General features: G+C 42.1%; 1 protein-coding gene across 16 annotated transcripts in view; it reads left to right on the top strand.

The window, feature by feature from the left end:
* The first annotated feature begins 692 nt into the window (after positions 1-692).
* UNC13A (unc-13 homolog A) overlaps positions 693-23,258 on the top strand; it is a 701,496-nt gene continuing 678,930 nt past the window's right edge. For 5 of the 16 annotated variants that reach the window (XM_056572660.1, XM_056572589.1, XM_056572615.1 and 2 more), the window contains exon 1: positions 694-869. In XM_056572660.1, the coding sequence (XP_056428635.1) occupies positions 848-869 (22 nt within the window). In that variant the 5' untranslated portion in view covers positions 694-847. Of the gene's footprint in view, positions 870-2,506; positions 2,652-23,258 lie in introns of those variants that run through there. The other 11 variants (XM_056572695.1, XM_056572642.1, XM_056572633.1 and 8 more) reach the window with 4 other exon arrangements.

Below are 23,258 nucleotides of genomic sequence, written 5' to 3'. Positions count from 1 at the left end.
CAAAATAAAAGATAACACACTTTATCTTACCTGCCAACGAGCCCCCGGAGCTCCGGTACAGGTGTTCGGTCCCCGGGCTGTATTCTTCTTACTTCCTGTTAGCCCGACACGTCACACGGAGCTTCAGCCTATCACCGGCCGCAGCGATGTCCCGCCTCGGCCAGTGATAGGCTGAAGCTCCGTGTGACGTGCCGGGCTAACCGGAAGTAAGAAGAATACAGCCCGGGGACCGAACACCTGTACCGGAGCTCCGGGGGCTCGTTGGCAGGTAAGATAAAGTGTGTTTTCTTTTATTTTGCAGCCCGGACAGGATAACATGAAAAAAGTGTGCACCGGAGTACTCCTTTAATAACACCTTACCCCACAGGGTTAATACCACCAGACCTTGCTGCACCATTGCAACACCCCAGCACAACATGTCTATTTCATTTTTTATTATTGTTTGCATTTCTTGTGTTCGTAGGGGCCACATGTTCAAGTTTCATCTTACAAAGTCTAGAGCCACCTCTGGGTAAGTGCTTTCCTTTTACCGCCTCTTGTAATGACTCTATAAAGTACATAAAGGGGGGGGGGGGGGATTTACACCTCTTGGTAGGTTTTTGCAAATCAGATGTGTTCAGTCCTCCTCTCCCCCTCCCCTTGGAGCTGCACTCCCTTCTCCCCCTCTCCTTCCCCTGACGTCAAACTGAGCTCTCCACAGCCTTGATGGTGAAGCAGAAAGATGGCAGACAGTGTGCAGTGTAGGAAAGGGTCAGTATGACCAGCTGCAGCCAGAGGAGCGCACTGACCAGCTAACCCTGCAGGAGGGCATCACTGCCTGCTCTACCCAGGGCACCCTACACCAACCATGTCCTTGCTGTGTGTGGGAGGTAAGTCTCGCCACAGGGAACCCATGTCGGCTAGGGTGTTGGCTGCCAGATCAGTCTTCTGTTTTGCTTCTCTAATCTACCTTTCCTTAAAAAAGTGAGCACACCCTATTATAGTTTTCTATGTATGAAATGGGTGTATTTATGACTGTGACATGGATAAGTATATTTTTATTTTGTTTTGGATCTTCTGGAATTGGAACAATGTAGTTAGGGAGCTTTGGAGAAGTGGCATAGTCTAAGTGTTCGAATTAGGCAAGAAAGCATTCCTTTTTATATGATGTATTAGTGTGTCATGTATATCTGGACATGCTATATACTGTATGTGTGTGCATGCCTGCCTTTCTCTGTCACCCATTCTGTCCCTTATTGCCCCTGGTATCCTGCATGCCATGCACTGTGCCTTCCTTCATGTTGCCCATGTACATATGTCTCCTGTAGAGCTGATTCTGCTTTTTCCACTATGTAAGAAATTTATGAATAGAAACAGCAGGAACAGGGTGGAGGACATGTTATGTTAGGTTTCTCCGCAGACTGGATCTATCTTGCTATCTATCTATCTTCCTGTCTGCTCAACCTTATCATGCTGCTTATAATATGATTTGTTATGTTGTCAATATAATCAAAACTATGTATCTATCTGCTTTTCTGTCGTGTGTGTATATATATATGTATATATATATATATATATATATATATATATATATGTGTGTGTATATATATATATATATATGTGTGTGTGTATATATATATATATATATATATATATATGTGTGTGTGTGTGTGTATATATATGTATATATATGTGTGTGTGTGTGTGTGTGTATATATATGTATATATATGTGTGTGTGTGTGTATATATATATGTATATACATATATATGTGTGTGTGTGTATATATATATGTATATATATATGTGTGTGTGTGTGTATATATATATATATATATATATATATATATATATATATATATATACATATATATATGTATGTAGATTCCTTTCGAGATCCATGAAGATCTCCAAAGTGCTAGCTTAGCTGAAATATTTGAAAGGAATATTATGCTTTTCTCCTCCTGACCATATGTTTTCTCATGTAATGTATGAGAATGTGAAGGTGTGTCACATGACAGCTCTTTATCTCATTCATTGGACAGCGCTCCATAGAAATTGTTACAATGATCATGTGTGATCCTGGACATGAACTAGAGATTGGAGTATCCTATTTGTAGGATTTAATGTAAAATAACAGATCTGCCGCATGTCTGTACAGTATATTGTAAATGTAGGTCCATGCATCATATAGTATATGTAGTGTTGACAAGAGATGGGTTTCTATGTAATCTTCACAATAAATCACATGCTGCTGGTTCCCTTCCCATTCATTCCTTCCCTCGCTCTTTTCTTCTGAAGCATGAATTTCCTGTAGAGATCCTGGTGTGGTACTGGCTGCCACCTCCACACAGGCACAAGCCTCCCCCTCCTTCCCTGAGCCGTGAAATATAGGACTTCCATTATACAGAGCCTTGTGGGGGCACCTACGTCTCTGTGACATGTGAAACACTTGCTATTTTGCAAATCAGGTGTGTTCAGTCCTCCTCTCCCCTCCCCCTCTCCTTCCCCTTACGTCACACAGAGCTCTCCACAGCTGTGGTGCTGAAACAGAAAGATGGCAGACAGTGTGACCAGCTGCAGCCAGAGGAGCGCACTGCCCAGCTGACCCTGTGGGCATCACTGCCTGCTCTACCCAGGGCACCCTACACCATGTCCTTGCTGTGTGTGAGAGGTAAGTCTCCCCACAGGGAACCCATGTCGACTAGGGTGTTGGCTGTCAGATCAGTCTTCCTCTTTACTTCTCTACCTTCCTGGGATGGAGATCCTTTCTACAATGATGTTCAGATGGGATCAGGGTAGCGGAAGATGGGTGTAATAGTCTTTTATGTGCCTGATGGGTAAGTGGGAGACTTGATGGAAGTAGATTATGTCTTTTAAGATCAAATGGAAATAAAATGGAGTAGAGAGGATAGGGTTCTGCAGCTGAAATACTGGAAGCATACAGCAGCTCCCTTCTTCTGGTATGTCATTGTAATATGCAAATGTGTCTAGTATTCTCATATCAATCGATGTAGAATCCATCCAATTATCTATATACTGAATTAAGCATATATTTAGGTATTCATCACTCAATATACTATATCTATCATCTATGAATCCATTCAGCCATCATCTATGTCTTACACCAACTCAGTTGCAGTTATTAAATGCCTACTCTGACTCCTACACACTGTCACTCCTTTCGTCAGGTTGTCAGTCACCTACCCACTCTCATTCTGTCCCTTATTGCCCCTGGTATCCTGCATGCCATGCACTGTGCCTTCCTTCATGTTGCCCGTGTACATATGTCTACTGTAGAGCTGATTCTGCTTTTTTCACTGTCTCAGAAATTTATGAATAGAAAACAGCAGGAACAGGGTGGAGGACATGGGTTTATGTTATCCACAGACTTGGATCTGCCCGTCTGCTTATCTTTATTAATACTAAAATGCTATTTATTTATACTGTATGTAATGATCCTGATATATGAAATATGATCTGTAGCATGTGCATTCTGTATATTAGAAGATATATGTATTTTATGGACACAGTGTTCCCCATGCTGCTTATAAACCATTCGTGTGTTTCCTGACATATAAACATATCTAGATGCCTTTAGCTGAAAAATAATAAAAAAAAAGACTGTTACGATTTTATGGTATATGTTATGGATTCAACATTCTGCATGTTCTCATGTAATGTATGAGAATGTGAAGGCGTATAACATAACAGCTCTTTCTATCTTATTCATTGGACAGTGCTCCATAGAAATTGTTACAATGATCATATGTAGGTCCCCTGGACATGGACTAATGAGTGAGGTGTCCCATCTGTAGGGATAGGAAGGATTTGCTAATATATACTGTGTGTATATATATATATATATATATATATATATATATATATATATATATATATATATATATATTGTTTAACCTAAGGGGCCTGTATCCTCTAATACATGTAGATTGGTTAATATATGTAGTTTGCACAATGGATCATATGCTGCTGGTTATTTTTGAAGCTTTCTTCCTTTGTGATTTCCCATGTATTCCTTCCCTCTCTCTTCTCCTTCCTCTGGCAGCATTGATTTCCTGTAGACATCCTGGTATGGTTTAAATAGTAGGAGGCAAGCTGGCTGCCCACCTCCACACAGGCACACACCTCCCCCTTCTTCACTCTCACTTTTTCCCTAGGGTTCTGGAGCATCAGATGAGCCGTGAAATAATACAACTGTTCACCCAATTCCTTAAGAGAGATGAAATGTCAGAAAAGCAACATAAACAATATAAGAACCAGGCTTCTACCCAATACAGCCGGAAATCTGTCACTGAAAATAAACAGGACTAGGGTAGTACCAAATATTTCTGGGTCTCTTTGCCTTTTCCCACAGAAGATAACATAGTGTATGCATAGTAATATGAGCTTGCACAACCCAGCATAGTTGCTAGTTGTTTTTTCTTTTAAATCAACTGGTGACAGAAAGTTAAACATATTTGTAAATTACTTCTATTAAAAAATCTTAATCCTTCCAGTACTTATTAGCTGCTGAATGCTACAGAGGAAATTCCTTTCTTTTTGGAACACTGATGACATCACGAGCACAGTGCTCTCTGCTGACATCTCTGTCCATTTTAGCAACCATGCATAGCAGATGCATGCTAAGGGCAGCATGGTGGCTCAGTGGTTAGCACTGCTGCCTTGCAGTGCTGGGGACTTAGGTTCAAATCCCACTAAGAACAACAATAAATAAAGCGTTATTATTATTATAATAACGTCAGCAGAGAGAACTGTGGTCGTGATGTCATCAGAGAGCATTCCAAAAAGAAAAGAATTTCCTCTGTAGTATTCAGCAGCTAATAAGTACAGGAAGTACAGATTTTTTAATAGAAGTAATTTACAAATATGTTTAACTTTCTGCCACCAGTTGATTTAAAAGAAAAAAGGTTTTCACCGGAGTACCCCTTTAATACATCCAGTTTGTTGTATGCAGCACTCCTCTCCAGGATGACGTTAGATCTATGGACATATGGGAATGAACCCCTAAGGTGCCCATACACAATATTCTATAGTAGACTGAACCTGCCGCCTTAAGCAGCGTTGTCTGACTGTCTGAGGTATATTGTGGCATCTCTACTGTACACTGACAAATTATGTCAGAGGATGTCAAATGGTTGGCCGTGCTGGCATCAGCTTACCCTCTCTTACCCAAAAATAACACATGAATGCTTGCCCATGCCTAACATGTATGAGGAGGTTGAGAGAGATCAGCCAACAGTTGTTAAAAATGTATGGCCACCTGAACTTTCTTTGCATTTTCTGCCAGGGAACATGCTTGTGATGACTGTAGTGGGTTGGTGTGATGAAGTAGTCCCTGATAGACTACTAGATCCTTTAAAGGGGTACTCCGGTGGAAAACTTTTTTTTTTTTTTTTTTAATCAACTTGGGCCAGAAAGTTAAACAGATTTGTAAATTACTTCTATTAAAAATCTTAATCCTTCCAGTACTTATTAGCTGCTGAATACTACAGAGGAAATTCTTTTCTTTTTGGAACACAGTGCTCTCTGCTGACATTACGAGCACAGTGCTCTCTGCTGACATCTCTGTCCATTTTAGGAACTGTCCAGAGCAGCATATGTTTGCTATGGGGATTTTCTCCTACTTTGGACAGTTCTTAAAATGGACAGAGTTGTCAGCATAGAGCACTGTGGTCATGATTCAGCGGAGAGCTATGTGTTCCAAAAAGAAAAGAATTTCCTCTGTAGTATTCAACAGCTAATAAGTACTGGAAGGATTAAGATTTTTTAATAGAAGTAATTTACTAATCTGTTTAACTTTTTGGCACCAGTTGATTACATTTTTTTTCCCCACCGGAGTACCCCTTTAAGATTGTGGATTATACGCATACTTACATCTTTTTAGCAGAATTGTTTCTGAAATGCTTTGGCCCGTCGGCTTGTAAACGTCTCTTGTAAATTTAGACTGACTTTGTGTTAGTTACTGTGCGAACTGACAAGGATAAACACAGTGAAGGGGTGTGAGTAGTGTACCATGGTTAACTGTATGAGGAGAAGCAGGTAACCAGGACCACCGAAAAAACAGGATCCATACAGTAATGACCACGATCCAAGATTAATAGGATCTATCTCTTTATTTTGCCAAATCAGACGCGTTTTGAGACACAGTCTCTTTTTCAATGAACAATGGCTTATACAACACAAAGTGATAACTGCTATTTATAATGGCTAAAAGACAGCACGCAAATCTGGTGATTGACATGCCGCCCGTGTGAATGGCGTGCCTGTCCAGAGTGCACTTACTAATGACGTCCATTGTATTGGTTTTGACAAGGCTCATATTTATGAATAGTCAGCATACAATGGCTCCAAGTTAAAGAAGTATAGCAGCTACATCCAATAAAATGATGTAGTGTATAACAAAGAATTTTGCTGGGGACGGGGATAAGAATATATAGTAAAAAATTCCAATCATGGATAAAGTGGATTTTTTTTACTATATATCCTCATCCCCGGACCCAGCACAATTCTTTGTTATACACTAGTCTGTATATATCAGATGTACTCATCCAAACCTCTTAAATTTATCATTTCTTAGTCTGTATTCACGTACAGCCACAGTAATATATCATCATTCGCAATATTCCAACCTTTTCTATTATAATATTGATTTGCACTGAAGCACTATATATCCAGATTCTAAAGATTGTACTTTACCACAGCATAAACGTCTGCCCTCAGCTCCATCTTCATGGGATCACATACGCAAATCATAATTTGCTTGACTCTGGCTTTGCACACCAGTGCGCAAGCGCCCTGCCGGTTTGAACTTTCATAGTCCCTCACGAGCACACCAGTGTACGCTTGCGCAGTATCAGCGCTTGGACTCCGCATAGTACACGAGTTGCGGAGATACGGTGCATTAGCTACATTAACCATTTTTTTCTTAACACTTTATTACAACATTGATCCTTTCCCTGGGCATTTGAGAACAACTGCTCATGTAGGGTAATTTGTATTATCCCTGATTTTGTGAATGGTTTTAAGATTTTTAACAAAATGTTAAGTAAACAGTAGATATACTGTTTTTAACTCTCATTTTATTGGATGTAGCTGCTATACTTCTTTAACTTGGAGCCATTGTATGCTAACTATTCATAAATATGAGCCTTGTCTATTCTGGCCGGTGTTTATACCAATACAATGGACGTCATTAGTAAGTGCACTCTGGACAGGCACGTCATTCACACGGGGCGGCATGTCAATCACCAGATTTGCGTGCTGTCTTTTAGCCATTATAAATAGCAGTTATCAGTATTGCAGTTATAGCAGTTATTTGTATTGTATAAGCCATTGTTCATTGAAAAAGAGACTGTGTCTCGAAACGCGTCTGTTTGGCAGAATAAAGAGAGAGATCCTATTAATCTTGGCTAGTTGTCATTACTGCATGGATTGCGCTGTATCCCATTTTTTTGTTGGTCCTGGTTACCTGCTTCTCCTCATCCCCTGATCGGCTTGAAAGATCCATGATACCGGTTCCTGGGTGGCTACTCCATGTGATTGTATCAAAACGCTCACGGTAGTTGTGTATCTCACACAACTCATAAAGGTGAGTACCCACTCACCTTATGTACAGTGTTTTACCATTTCAACCTGTTATAACATACTGTCCCATGGGAAGCTCTGTTCTGTATTTTTCCCTGCATTAGATATATGGTTAACTGTATATGATCCCTCTTCTTACTTTTTATGCACAATGCTGTGACATGTCACTTTTAGCACATCCAGAAGAAATACCTAGACCTATCAGTGTGTTACTAGACCAGAACCAGAGGGAAGCAATACCCCTGCTTCTGTACTTATTTCTGTAGACAGACAGTTATTCTTGCAGTTGAATTCACTAGGCAGATTTACTTGGATCTTAATTATAGATAGGACTAGGGATTGTGGCCTACTTGATTGAGGTGCGCCTGACTTTAGCTACACCTAAGGTTCACTTTAGTCTCCTCAGGATAGCAGAGCTGAGCAGCTGGGCCTCTTGCAGTACCATGGCCAGAGCCGGATTAAGAGCATCATGGGCCTGGTGCTGAAGATTTTGATGGGCCTTTTTATCAGAATATATAAAATGAAAATGCAACACAAAGTATTTTTTCTTAACACAAATAAAGCACATCTGTCACATGTTTTATGCACATCAAATTACCAGGATAGCTGAATATATGTTAGTGTCCAGAGGAAAAATTGCTGATTTAACCATAGCAACCAATCAGATCGCTTCTTTCATTTTCCAGAGGCTTTTTCAAAAATGAAAGAAGTGATCTGATTGGTTGCTATGGGCAACTCAGCAACTTTTATACTGGAAGAAAAGAGATTTTGTCTAAGGCAAAGGAAAGGGTTTTTTACACTAAGAACAATAAGGATGTGGAATCCTCTGCCTGCAGATATGATCTTATTAGAGTCTGTAAAGACGTTTAACCCCTTAAGGAACAGGCCATTTTACACCTTAAGGACCAGAGCGTATTTTGCAATTCTGACCACTGTCACTTTAAACATTAATAACTCTGGAATGCTTTTAGTTATCATTCTGATTCTGAGATTGTTTTTTCGTGACATATTCTACTTTAACTTAGTGGTAAAAATTTTTGGTAACTTGCATCCTTTCTTGGTGAAAAATCCCAAAATTTGATGAAAAAAATGAAAATTTAGCATTTTTCTAACTTTGAAGCTCTCTGCTTGTAAGGAAAATGGATATTCAAAATAAAACATTTTTGGGTTCACATATACAATATGTCTACTTTATATTTGCATCATAAAATTAATGAGTTTTTACTTTTGGAAGACACCAGAGGGCTTCAAAGTTCAGCAGCAATTTGGAAATTTTTCACAAAATTTTCAAACTCGCTATTTTTCATGGACCAGTTCAGGTTTGAAGTGGATTTGAAGGGTCTTCATATTAGAAATACCCCATAAATGACCCCATTATAAAAACTACACCCCTCAAAGTATTCAAAATGACATTCAATACGTGTATTAACCCTTTAGGTGTTTCACAGGAATAGCAGAAAAGTGAAGGAGAAAATTCACAATCTTCATTTTTTACACTCGCATGTTCTTGTAGACCCAATTTTTGAATTTTTGCAATTGGTAGAAAGGAGAAATTTTTTACTTTTATTTGAAACCCAATTTCTGTCGAGTAAGCACATACCTCATATGTCTATGTAAAGTGTTCGGCGGGCGCAGTAGAGGGCTCAGAAGGGAAGGAGCGACAAATGGTTTTTGGGGGCATGTCACCTTTAGGAAGCCCCTATGGTGCCAGGACAGCAAAAAAAAAAACACATGGCATACCATTTTGGAAACTAGACCCCTCGGGGAATGAAACAAGGGATAAAGTGAACCTTAATGCCCTACAGGTGTTTCACGACTTTTGCATATGTAAAAAAAAAAAATTTTTTTACCTAAAATGCTTGGTTTCCCAAAATTTTTACATTTTTAAAAAGGGTAATAGCAGAAAATACCCCCCAAAATTTGAAGCCCAATTTCTCCCAATTCAGAAAACACCCCATATGGGGGTGAAAAGTGCTCTGCTGGCGCACTACAGGTCTCAGAAGAGAAGGAGTCACATTTGGCTTTTTGAAAGCAAATTTTGCTCTGGGGGCATGCCGCATTTAGGAAGCCCCTATGGTGCCAGAACCGCAAAAAAAAAACACATGGCATACCATTTTGGAAACTAGACCCCTCGGGGAACATAACAAGGGGTAAAGTGAACCTTAATACCCTACAGGTGATTCACGACTTTTGCATATGTAAAAAAAAAATAAAAAAATGTTTTACCTAAAATGCTTGGTTTCCCAAAAATTTTACATTTTTAAAAAGCATAATAGCAGAAAATACCCCCCAAAATTTGAAGCCCAATTTCTCCCGATTCAGAAAACACCCCATATGGGGGTGAAAAATGCTCTGCTGGCGCACTACAGGTCTCAGAAGAGAAGGAGTCACATTTCGCTTTTTGAAAGCAAATTTTGCTCTGGGGGCATGCCGCATTTAGGAAGCCCCTATGGTGCCAGAACCGCAAAGAAAAAAACCACATGGCATACCATTTTGGAAACTAGACCCCTCGGGGAACGTAACAAGGGGTAAAGTGAACCTTAATACCCCACAGGGGTTTCACAACTTTTGCATATGTAAAAAGAAAAATTACCTAAAATGCTTGGTTTCCCAAAAAATTTACATTTTTACAAAGGGTTAAAGCAGAAAATACCCCCCAAAATTTGAAGCCCAATTACTCCCGATTCAGAAAACACCCCATATGGGGGTGAAAATTGCTCTGCTGGCGCACTACAGGTCTCAGAAGAGAGGGAGTCACACTTGGCTTTTTGAAAGCAAATTTTGCTCTGGGGGCATGCCGCATTTAGGAAGCCCCTATGGTGCCAGGACAGCAAAAAAAAAAAAACACATGGCATAACATTTTGGAAACTAGACCCCTCGGGGAACGTAACAAGGGGTTAAGTGAACCTTAATACCCCACAGGTGTTTCACAACTTTTGCATATGTAAAAATTTTTTTTTTTTTTACCTAAAATGCCTCTTTTCCCAAAAATTAAACATTTTTAAAAAGGGTAAAAGCAGAAAATACCCCCCAAAATTTGTAACACAATTTCTCCCGAGTATGGCGATACCCCATATGTGACCCTAAACTGTTGCCTTGAAATATGACAGGGCTCCAAAGTGAGAGTGCCATGCGCATTTGAGGCCTAAATTAGGGACTTGCATAGGGGTGGACATAGGGGTATTCTACGCCAGTGATTCCCAAACAGGGTGCCTCCAGCTGTTGTAAAACTGCCAGCATGCCTAGACAGTCAGTGGCTATCTGGCAATACTGGGAGTAGTTGTTTTGCAACAGCTGGAGGCTCAGTTTTGGAAACAGTGGCGTACCAGATGTTTTTCATTTTTATTGGGGAGGGGGGCTGTGTAGAGGTATGTGTATATGTACTGTTTTTTACTTTTTATTTTATTGTGTGTTAGTGTAGTGTTTTTAGGGTACAGTCACACGGGCGGGGGTTCACAGTAGTTTCTCGCTGGCAGTTTGAGCTGCGGCAGAAAATTTGCCGCAGCTCAAACTTGCAGCCGTATACTTGCTGTAATCCTCCGCCCATGTGAGTGTACCCTGTACGTTCACATTGGGGGGGGGGGAAAGAAACATCCAGCTGTTGCAAAACTACAACTCCCAGCATGTACGGTCTATCAGTGCATGCTGGGAGTTGTAGTTTTGCAATAGCTGGAGGCACACTGGTTGTGAAACACAGAGTTTGGTAACAAACTCAGTGTTTTGCAACAAGTGTGCCTTCAGCTGTTGCAAAAGCTACAACCCCCAGCATGTACGGACAGTGGAAGGGCATGCTGGGTCTTGTAGTTATGCAACAGCTGGAGGCATACTACTTTGGCTGGGGATGCTGAGGACTGTAGTTATGCAACAGCTGGAGACACACTGGTTTGCTACATAACTCAGTGTGCCTTCAGCTGTGGCAAAACTACAACTCCCAGCAGTCACCGACAGCCAACGGGCATGCTGGGAGTTGTAGTTATGCAACCAGCAGATGCACTACTACAACTCCCAGCATGCACTTTAGCTGTTTGTGCAAGCTGGGAGTTGTAGTTACACAACATAGAAAAAATGTGCCTCCAGCTGTGCCTCCAGAGTTGTGGTGGTCTGCCTCCTGCTGTTGCATAACTACAGCTCCCAGCATGCCCTTTTTGCATGCTGGGAGCTGTTGCTAAGCAAAAGCAGGAGGCTGTCACTCACCTCCAACGATCCTCGCGGCACAGGTCAGTCCCTCGTCGCCGCCGCCGCGGCCGTCGCTCCTGGGGCCCCGATCCCAACATTGACGCCGGGGATCGGGGTCCCCAGCACCTGGGGTGCACGTCCCGCACCCGCTCACGTCCTCCGGAAGAGGGGCGGAGCGGGTGCGGGAGTGACACCCGCAGCAGGCGCCCTGATTGGTCGGCCGGTAATCCGGCCGACGAATCAGGGCGATCGTGAGGTGGCACCAGTGCCACCTCACCCCTGCAGGCTCTGGCTGTTCGGGGCCGTCGGAGACGGCCCCGATCAGCCAGTAATTCCGGGTCACCGGGTCACTAGAGACCCGATTGACCCGGAATCTGCCGCAGATCGCTGGACTGAATTGTCCAGCGATCTGCGGCCATCGCCGACATGGGGGGCATAATGACCCCCCTGGGCGATATGCCCCGATGCCTGCTGAACGATTTCAGCAGGCATCGGGCACCGGCTCCCCTCCAGCTAGCAGCGGGGGGCCGGGATTTGACAGGACATACTCAAACGTCCTGAGTCCTTAAGGACTCGGAAAAGGGGCCGTTTGAGTACGTCCTGCGTCCTTAAGGGGTTAAAGTCAGTAAATGTTATGCAAATTTTGAAGGAAAGACAGTTGAGCTTTTTTGGGCTTCCTGACTACATCCAGTAGCAGAAAGCTGACAAGAGGGTTCCAGGGAGAATGCTATCTCAATTGGCACTGTCATGAAAAAAAAAAAATTTTTGATTGGTGGCCAGTCATTAAGTAGACATTGAATAGGTGCTCAGTAACTGTATTATCTCCCTGCTTTTTTTTTTTTTTTTGCAGGAGATGGACTTCTGTACAAGTTAATGGGACCATCTCCTGCAATGAGCCGAGGAGAGTGGTCAGCATTGTGCTTCTCCAAGCTAGTTCAAGCGATCAGTAGGATCTGAATATATACTTTTATGTTGTAAAGTTAAAATTACAAATGTAAACAAAATTTTAAAGGGTTTGTGTCAACATGGGCATTTATTATCCATACACAGGTCATAATATCTGATCATTGGGGCCACACTGCTAAAACCTCCACCAAGCACAAGAACTGGGTTCCCCAGCCACCCTGTTTCCCTTTAATATACACCTTTAGTGTAAGAGTAAAGTCTGAAGCAAGACAGAGGCAAATCCACATTGTCAGAAATGCAGATTTTATAGTGGATTTGTTTGTGGTATAAAATTTTTGTGGAGAATATGGATAGATATGGGGTATAAAGGAGACATGCAATCAGTAGTGGATAGTGGTAAAAAAAAAGTGAGAATGAAGTCAGCGGAGGATACCCACACTGGACACTGAAATACACAATGGACACTTGATTAGCTGCACCTTGCAAAATACCATGTTGGACCCTCTTTTTGCCTTCAGAACTGCCTTCATTCTTTGTGGCATACTTTCTACAAGGTGCTGGAAACATTCCTCAGAGATTTTGGACTTGATGTCATCATGCAGTTGATGCAAATTTGTCGGTTGCACATCCAGGTTGTGAATTTCCTGTTCTACTACATGCCAAAAGTACACTATTGTATTGAAATCTAGAAATTTGGGAAAGGTGGTAGTGTACCACAAAAACGTTGTGCAAAACTTTGTTGACAAATAAAGCTTCATGTAGCCTTTTGTATCTGTTGCTAACTTGTTCTGTGGTCTAATTGAAAATTGCCCAGATTTTGCTGGGGCCATTGGGTCAAGGCCTGACACCGTGAGCACTACAGATTCCAAACTAGTAATGATAGAGGTGGTGTGGTTTCACTTTGTGACTGTGATGGCCATTGGAGTTAAATGAACTCATTGTCATATTCAAGAAAATAGTTTGAGATTATGTTAATGGTGTATTATTCTGCTGGGAGTAACCGTCAGAAGATATGTACCCTGTGGCCATCAAGGGATAGATGTGGTCAGCAACAATACTCAGGTAGTTTAAACGATGCTCAATTGGTACTATGGGGCCCAAAGTGTATACATTTTATCCCCACACTGTTACACCACTATCAGCATCCAGGACCATTGATACAAGGGGAGACGATGGCTAGAAGGGTGGAGGAGTGTTTAAACTAGGGACTGGGGGAGAGGGAACCTACAACATAGAGGGGAAAGATAGTGTAGATAGAGAGGGGGGACTTATCAATGTACCTGGGGGTGGAGCGGAGGGAGGGGTTAGAATAGTTAATAGGGATAGGCTTCATAGGAAGAAAAAACATACACCATTGAAATGCATGTTGACTAATGCCAGAAGTCTGATCAGTAAAACTGACGAACTGGAGTGGTTGATGTCTGAAGAAAATTATGACATAGTGGGTACAACAGAGACTTGGTTGGATGATAGCTGTGACTGGGCGGTCAACATACAGGGTTATAGTCTATTCAGGAAGGATCGGACAAAACGGAAAGGGGGAGCAGTTTGTATGTGAAATCGAGTCTGAGGGCCGCACTACGGGAGGATATATGGGAGGGAAACGATAATGTCGAGTCATTATAGGTAGAAATATATGGAGATAAAAAAAAAAATCCTGATAGGGGTCTGCTATAAGCCACCAAACATAATGGAAGAGACAGAAGATCAATTACTGAGGCAAATAAACCAGGCAGCAAATCAGAATGACGTGATAATAATGGGGGACTTTAACTATCCTGATATAAATTGGGAGACTGGGTCCTGTGAATCTCATAAAGGAAACAGGTTTCTGACTATAGCTAAAGACAATTATCTGTCCCAAATGGTGCAGGGCCCAACCAGAGGGGGCGCCCTACTGGACTTAATATTAACCTACAGACCTGACAGAGTAACTAATGTGTAAGTAGAAGGATACCTATGAAATAGTGATCATAATATAATACAGTATAACTTGTTCTTCAATAAGGGAATCTCTCGAGGGGCCACAAAAACATTGAACTTTAGGAAGGCAAAGTTCGATCAACTCTGAGAAGCCCTTAACAATATAAAATGGGATAATGTCCTCAAAAACAAGAATACTGACACTAAATAGGAGACTTTTAAAAATATCTTAAATTCTCACTGCAAAATGTATATACCTTATGGGAATAAAAGGGTCAGAAATCAAAGAAAACCAATATGGATAAACAAAAATGTTAAGGGGGCAATAAATGACAAAAATAAAGCATTTAAACTACTAAAACAGGACGACAGTGAGGAAGCATTACAAATCTATAGAGAAAAATGTAAAATATGTAAAAAACAGATAAAACCCGCAAAAATATAGACAGAAAGACTCATTCCCAAAGAAAGTAAAACTAACCCCAAAATGTTCTTTAACTATATAAATAGCAAAAAGATCAAAAATGAAAATGTGGGCCCTTTAAAAAATGATGAGGAAAAAATTATAAACGGGGATCAGGAAAAAGCAAATATATTAAACAAATTCTTCTCCAATATGTTCACCAAGGAAAATGAAATGCCAGGTGAAATACAGTGTGATAGGGTAAACTCCCCAGTACAGGTCACCTGTCTAACCCAGGAAGAAGTACAGTGCCGCCTACAAAAGATCAAAATAGACAAATCACCAAGTCCATATGGTATTCACCCCCGTGGTCTAAAGAAATTAAGTAATGTGATAGACAGAACCCTATTTTTAATATTCAGGCAATCTATAGTAAAAGGGATTGTTCCCCAGGACTGGCGCATGGCAAATGTGGCACCAATATTTAAAACTGGATCAAAAGGTGACCCCGGAAATTATAGACCAGTTAGTTTAACCTCCGTTGTATGTAAGTTGTTTGAGGGTTTTCTAAGGGATGCAGTTCTGGAGTATCTTAATAAAAATAAATGTATGACTCCATATCAGCATGGCTTTATGAGGGATTGGTCCTGTCAAACTAACCTGATCAGCTTTTATGAGGAGGTGAGCTCCAGACTGGACCAGGGGCAATCGCTGGATGTCGTATATCTGGATTTTCCCAAAGCATTTGATACGGTGCCACATAAAAGGTTGGCACATAAAATGAGAAGGATGGGGCTGGGGGAGAATGTGTGCAAGTGGGTAAGAAACTGGCTCAATGATAGATAGGAAACAGAGGGTGGTTATTCATGGTACTTATTCTGATTGGGTGACTGTTACTAGTGGGGTACCACAGGGGTCCGTCTTGGGTCCTGTTCTATTTAATATATTTATTGATGACCTTGTAGAGGGGTTGAATAGTAAAGTAGCAATCTTTGCAGATGATACTAAACTCTGTAAAGCGGTAAACACTGTAGAGGACAGCGCACTGTTACAAATGGATCTTGATAGGTTGGTGGTTTGGGCTGGGAAGTGGCAGATGAGGTTCAACACTGATAAATGTAAGGTAATGCACATGGGGAAGAAAAATCCGGGCTGGGATTATGTATTAAATGGGAGCACATTTGGAACGACTGACATGGAAAAGGATTTAGGAGTTTTAGTTAATAGTAAATTTAGCTCTAGTGACCAGTATCGGGCAGCTGCTGCCAAGGCAGATAAAATCTTGGGGTGCATCAATAGGAGCATAGATGCCCACGACAAGGAAATAATTCTACCGCTGTACAAATCACTAGTCAGACCACACATAGAATACTGTGTACAGTACTGGGCACCAGTGTACAAGTTACAGTGGAGCTGGAAAGGGTTCAAAGACGGGCAACCAGAGTAATACGGGGAATGGGAGGACTACAGTACCCAGAAAGATTAGCAGAATTGGGCTTATTTAGTTTAGAAAAAAGAAGGCTTAGGGGAGACCTAATAACTATGTATAAATATATCAGGGGGCAGTACAGAGATCTCTCCAATGATCTATTTATACCCAGGACTGTATCTATAACAACATCCTCTACGTCTTGAGGAAAGAAGATTTCTACACCAGCACAGACGGAGGTTCTTTACTGTAAGAGCAATGAGACTGTGGAATTCTCTGCCTGAGGAGGTGGTCGTGGTGAACTCTGTAAAAGAGTTCAAAAGGGGTCTGGATGCATATTTGGAGAATAACATTGCTGGTTATGGATACTAGATTTATAGGGACATATTGGAGTCGGGAAGGAATTTTTACCTTTAGTATGAGGTTCTTTTGCCTTTCTCTGGATCAACTCAGTAAGGACTCATTAGGCTTATAGGTTGAACTTGATTGACTTTTCAACCTTATGAACTATGTTACTACCGTATATACTCGAGTATAAGCCGAGTTTTTCAGCACGATTTTTCGTGCTGAAAACACCCCCCTCGGTTTATACTCGAGTGAACTCTCCGCCCTCAGTGGTCTTCAACCTGCGGACCTCCAGATGTAGTTTTGAAATCTCTGGAGGTCCACAGGTTGAAGACCACTGCGGCCTTCGACATCATCCAGCCCCCCCCCCTCTCACCCCCTTTAGTTCTATACTCACTTGGCAGGACCTCCGCTTGGCAGGACGTTAGGGTACGCTGGTCCGGGGCTGCAAGATTGTCCGGTGGGGAGGTCGTCCGGAGGGATAGTGGTTCCGGGCTGCCATCTTCACCGGAGGGATGATGAAGGGGGGGGGGGTGATGACAGGGGGATGATGAAGGGGGGTGTGGGATGATAAGGGGAGGATGAAGGGGGGTGGGGATGATGACAAGGGGATGATGAAGGGGGGTGTGGGATGATGACAAGGGAATGATGAAGGGGGGAAGGGATGATGACAAGGGTATGATGAAGGGGGGGAGGGGATGATGACAAGGGTATGATGAAGGGGGGGAGGGGATGATGACAAGGGTATGATGAAGGGGGGGAGGGGATGATGACAAGGGTATGATGAAGGGGGGGAGGGGATGATGACAAGGGGATGATGAAGGGGGGTGTGGGATGATGACAAGGGGATGATGAAGAGGGGGTGTGGGATGATGACAAGGGGATGATGAAGGGGGGTGTGGGATGATGGCAAGGGGATGATGAAGGGGGGGGTGTGGGATGATGACAAGGGGATGATGAAGAGGGGGTGTGGGATGATGACAAGGGGATGATGAAGGGGGGTGTGGGATGATGAAAAGGGGATGATGACAGGCGGTGATGATGAGGAGGGTGTTAATGATGGGGGTCTGGATGATGACAGGGGGGATGATGTATTTCCCACCCTAGGCTTATATTCGAGTCAATAACTTTTCCTGGGATTTTGGGGTGAAATTAGGGGCCTCGGCTTATATTCGGGTCGGCTTATACTCGAGTATATACGGTATGTAAGACAGGACATTCTTTCATGTTGTTTACACAATTCAATCGGAATGTCACAACTGGAATTGACATTTAGAACAGGCTATGTTCAGTCATTCATTTTGCTGAGCCTGTGTGAATTGCAGTCTCAGTTTCCTGTTCTTAGCTAACAGAAGTAGCACCGGTGTGGTCTTCTGCGGTTGTAGCCCATCTGCTTTGAGTTTCGACAATGTTGTGTGTTCAAAGATGGTTATCTGCAGACAAGGCATTTTAATTCACACAACTGCTTCTAGCTGGTTATTTTCTCTTTTCAAACCATTCTCTGATGATTATGTGTGAAAATCCAAGTAGATTAGCAGTTTCTGAAATACGCAGACCAGCCACTCTTGCATTAAAAACCATGCCAGTTTCAAAGTTGCATTTTTGGGGTAAGCATATTTGTACAGAAATTTGATTTATTTTTTTGCCTGTGTGGGCTTTACAGATAAGGGGGTAGGCCACCTTTACCTGAGTAATTTACATCAATTGATTCGATTTCTAAGGCTGCCGCATGGGCAGTCACAGATGTTCCAGAATGATTAATAGGCATGCACCTCTTAATATATCTGGCACATCTATCCCCAGTAGAATGTTATGTACTTACTAATCCCTATGGACTAAGAGTGGGCTGTTTTATAGATGTGAGACAACCAGAGGCAGTTTAAAGAGAGAGCCTCGATGCGGGTAGAAGTTTTTGTTGTGATTGTCACGTGACTAAGTAGTTTTGACTCCAGATAAGCTGTTTCCCAACTGCCCAAGAAAAAGACTTATTACAGCCAAGATTACTGTAAACAACTGTAATCTTTACTTAACTCCTGATGCAGTTTACTCCTGTAGCTTGAGTTGGTACATCTTTGACAGTGCAGCTTTAGACTCAGAAGCAGAATTCTAGTCCCTTTAAAGATTTGTCATTATTTGCAGACTATGCTTTAAGTAGATGTTTCTTACTCTTGTACTTAAATATGTCTAATGCAGATGTAGACAGATGTAGGTGACTCTCTGATTCACAATCTTGAGGTCCTTATTTCTTGAGCTAACTGAACAAGCATTCTCATAGTTAAATTGTAGAACTTTACTCCACTTGCTTTCATTGACAGCTGTGACATGACACTCCGACAGGTATATTTGGGGTTAAAGTTCCTTGACTTAATAGGTGAGGGACTGGTCTGACCTGAGGCAAAACTAGATCCAGTGTATAAAAAGGGGAAGAATTTATCATTATTGGTAGAAGCTTTTTATTTTGCATCTTTTTTGCTCAAAAGCAAGTAGTCTATTTTTTGTGTATTGTGGAATGCATTTTGCAGTGGATGCTAATTTATCATGTGCGTTTTTTTTGTTTAGACTAATTTTTTTTGCGCAACAAAATTTATGCAAAAATACACCATCAAAAAGGACACATAGGAAAGTGTCCTACCGAGATGGCAGGGGGATGCAGGAGCCATCCCTCAACACTGCTAAACTACAACTACTCCCATCATGGGACAGAGTCTGTCCTGTGATAGGAGTAGTTGTAGTACCGCATCGCTGAGGGACGGCACTTGCACATTCCCCGGCTGCGGGACTCTTTTGGAACAGTTAGGACTACTACTCCCATCATGGACAGATTTGTACCAAGAAAAAACACCAGTTGATAACAACTTTGAATATAAAAAATATCATTTTTTATTAAATAATCCATGATAAAATCATGTATGGTGCTCAGTAAAATTCAGACAACAAATAGCCAGGAGAGCACTTATATTGACTATATAATACACTCCATAATAGGATAATGAGACAGCATTGTGGAGATACCTAGGGTCACCACAAGATGGGGGTATAGCAGTAGCTATGCAGATGTATAACAATTGTATATTCTATACATATGAATGCAATAACAAAGATGTACTTTTAAGACACCAGGGATATAGAGGTATATACAATGTAAAACCACTATGGGTTATACCCCCTGACTCTCCCCACAAGATGTAAAATGCCTAGATAGTAAGACACAAAACTTCTATATGCGGCTCCTGCAACTCACCCATGCTGTATGTGTAAGTGTTCTCCCGGACCCCAAGTGGGCTTTTGCTTCTTCCTCAGGGGGCTACCTTTTTGTTTAGACAATTTTTTTATGTGCAAATACGTTTTTTCTTGCGCAAAAATACACCAAAATGACATGTAGGAATGTGTCTTACTGATGCAGGAGCAATCCCTCAACACTGCTGAGTACCACAGCGCTGAGAGACGGTACTTGCTCATCCGCCAGCTGCGGGACTCTTTTGGGACAGTTAGGAATACTACTCCCATCATGGACAGACTCTGCCCATGATGGGAGTTATAGTCCAGGGGCTGAGAGGCACATCGCAGCAGGTCATTCTCCAGGGACCCGCTGCGATCCGCATTTATTAAGTTAACAAGCCGGCGGCACATTCGGATCCACTGCGCTCCCTGCCAGCTTCAGGCTCCTGTATACAGCTTTTATAATTCAGGGATTATGAATTATGACAGCATATACAGTATTCCCAGCCTGGAGCCGGTGGGGAGCGCAGTGGAGCCGCATGTGCTGCCGGCTTGTTAACTTAATAAATGCGGATCAAAGTCGGTCTCAGCAGAATGACCTGTTGCGATCTGCCCCTCAGCCCCTGGACTATAACTACCATCATGGACAGAGGCTGTCCATGATGGGAGAAGTAGTCCTAACTGTCCCAAAAGAGTCCTGCAGCCGGGGGATGTGCAAGTGCCATCCCTCAGTGCTGCGGTACTACAACTACTCCCATCATGGGACAGACTCTGTCCCATGATGGAGTAGTAGTCTAAGGGCAGAGGGACAGATCGAAAGGGGGTCTCACTCAGGAAACCCCCTGCGACTTTTACTGCTCTGCTCCTAGTAATGATGTCATTAGGGGCGGAGCTACACCGTCCTGGCCTGAAGCCAGGGAGGTAAGTATGGCTCTGTTCTCATTATGCGTTTTGCATAATGGGAACAGAGCCTTTCTGGCAGTGTGTTCCCAAACAGGGAGACTCCAGCTGTTGCTTGACTACAGCCCCCCATGATGGTAGTTGTAGCAACAATTGGAGGCTCCCTGTTTAGGAACATGCTGCATTATGTGCGCTCTTCCTTTCTTCTCATTTCAGATACGTGAATGCAGAGGACTACATCAGATTCGGTGGACTGCGACGCTGCTTGGTTGGTATATGGCTGATTCTGAAAATATGGGGAGTCCTATGCATTTTTTTTATTTTTTATGAATAAATAAATAAATAAATGTTTGTGGTTCCCCCTATTTTCAGTATGAGCCAGATGCCAACCAAGCAGCAACAGCCTGACGTTACCAGGGCGGGCGAGGACCATTGTTACTGGCCCTCCCCAGCCTAAATAATGCCAGCCTGTTACCGCCTTCGCCCAGGAGTGCCATTTTTGACACTCTGGGCCTGTTGGTATCGGTTAGCTGATTTTAGGGCTAACGCTAAGCCCCGGCTTAGTAATGGATTCTGTATACAAGACTGCTTCCACTGCTAAGCCTGAAAATGCAATTATAAAAAATACAACACATTGAAAACATTTTTATATAAAAAAAAAAACACTCCCCTACAGCCCTCATTAACCCTTTTATTGACATAAAAAAAAAACGCTGGTCATGGTCGCAATCCACCGAATCCCTAAACAGGGAGCTTCCAATTGTTGATGTCTGCCTACTGTTGATGTCTGCCTACTCTATCCTGTATATACAGGCATCTATAGACATCTGTATATACAGGATAGCACACAAAGACATAACCCAGAACTGCTCAGCAGCAGCGTGGGTTAACTCTTTCCTTGCTGGGCTCCTGTATAGTATACATGAGTACACTATGCACCCCTGTATACTATACAGCTGGCGAAGGGAAGTAGTGATGCTCTGCACCCTGTATATGTATATGCTATACATCACTCCTTACACTCCGTGGACCGGGCGCTCTGCATCTGACCCATGGAGTGGTATCCTGAAGGCAGTGAAAAAATTGCCACAGGGTACAAAATGACTGTTTCCACACACCAGCAAAAACGCAAGAAAAACTGACAAAACGCAGGAAAAAGCTGTGACAATTTTTCTGGCGTTTTTGCTGGTAGACAAAAAACCCTCAATGGAATCCAAACCTCTAAGCAATAGAATAAAATCCCTGTGTCCACTTTTCCTGTGAGGTGCAGCTCAGGTGTACCAATAGAACTGGGTGGAGATTTAGAACTTTGCACAAAATTTATCATGGGCCTTGCACAAGTATGATATATTTGGTGCAATTGCACCAAATTTAGACCAACCAAAACGATCTATGGCTTTAGACTAGTGAAATTGTGGCCTGTTTGTTGCAGGTATGTTTTAGTGAAACCTAGGCTCACAGAACTCAGTCTCCTCAGGAATATGTGTTGTAAGAGGAGCTGTAAAGCTTACATACACTCTGACCGAAAGCAAGGCTCAACTAACTAACAAAAAAATAAAGGGAACACTTAAACAACACAATGTAACTCCAAGTCAATCACACTTCTGTGAAATCACACTGTCCACTCAGGAAGCAACACTGATTGACAATCAATTTCACATGCTGTTGTGCAAATGGAACAGACAACAGGTGGAAATTATAGGAAATTAGCAAGACACCCCCAATAAAGGAGTGGTTCTTCAGGTGGTGACCACAGACCACTTCTTAGTTCTACAGTGGGGATCAAAAGGTTGGGCACCCCAGGTAAAAATTTGTATTAATGTGCATAAAGAAGCCAAGGAAAGATAGAAAAATCTCCAAAAGGCATCAAATTACAGATTAGACATTCTTATAATATTTCAACAAAAGTTAGATTTTATTTCCATCATTTACACTTTCAAAATAACAGAAAACAAAAAAAATGGCATCTGCAAAAGTTTGGGCACCCTGCAGAATTTATAGCATGCACCACCCCCTTTGCAAAGCTGAGACCTGCCAGTGTCATGGATTGTTCTCAATCATCATCTGGGAAGACCAGGTGATGTCAATCTCAAAGGTTTTAAATGCCCAGACTCATCTGACCTTGCATTAACAATCGTCACCATGGGTTCTTCTAAGCAGTTGTCTAGAAATCTGAAACTGAAAATAGTTGACGCTCACAAAGCTGGAGAAGGCTATAAGAAGATAGCAAAACATTTTCAGATGTCAATATCCTCTGTTCGGAATGTAATTAAGAAATGTCAGTCATCAGGAACAGTGGAAGTCAAAGCAAGATCTGGAAGACCAAGAAAATATCAGATAGAACAGCTCGCAGGATTGTGAGAAAAACAATTCAA

This window comes from Hyla sarda, chromosome 1 (genome assembly GCF_029499605.1).
Source record: "Hyla sarda isolate aHylSar1 chromosome 1, aHylSar1.hap1, whole genome shotgun sequence".
NCBI lineage: Eukaryota > Metazoa > Chordata > Amphibia > Anura > Hylidae > Hyla > Hyla sarda.
This window is presented reverse-complemented; position numbering and strand designations above follow the sequence as displayed.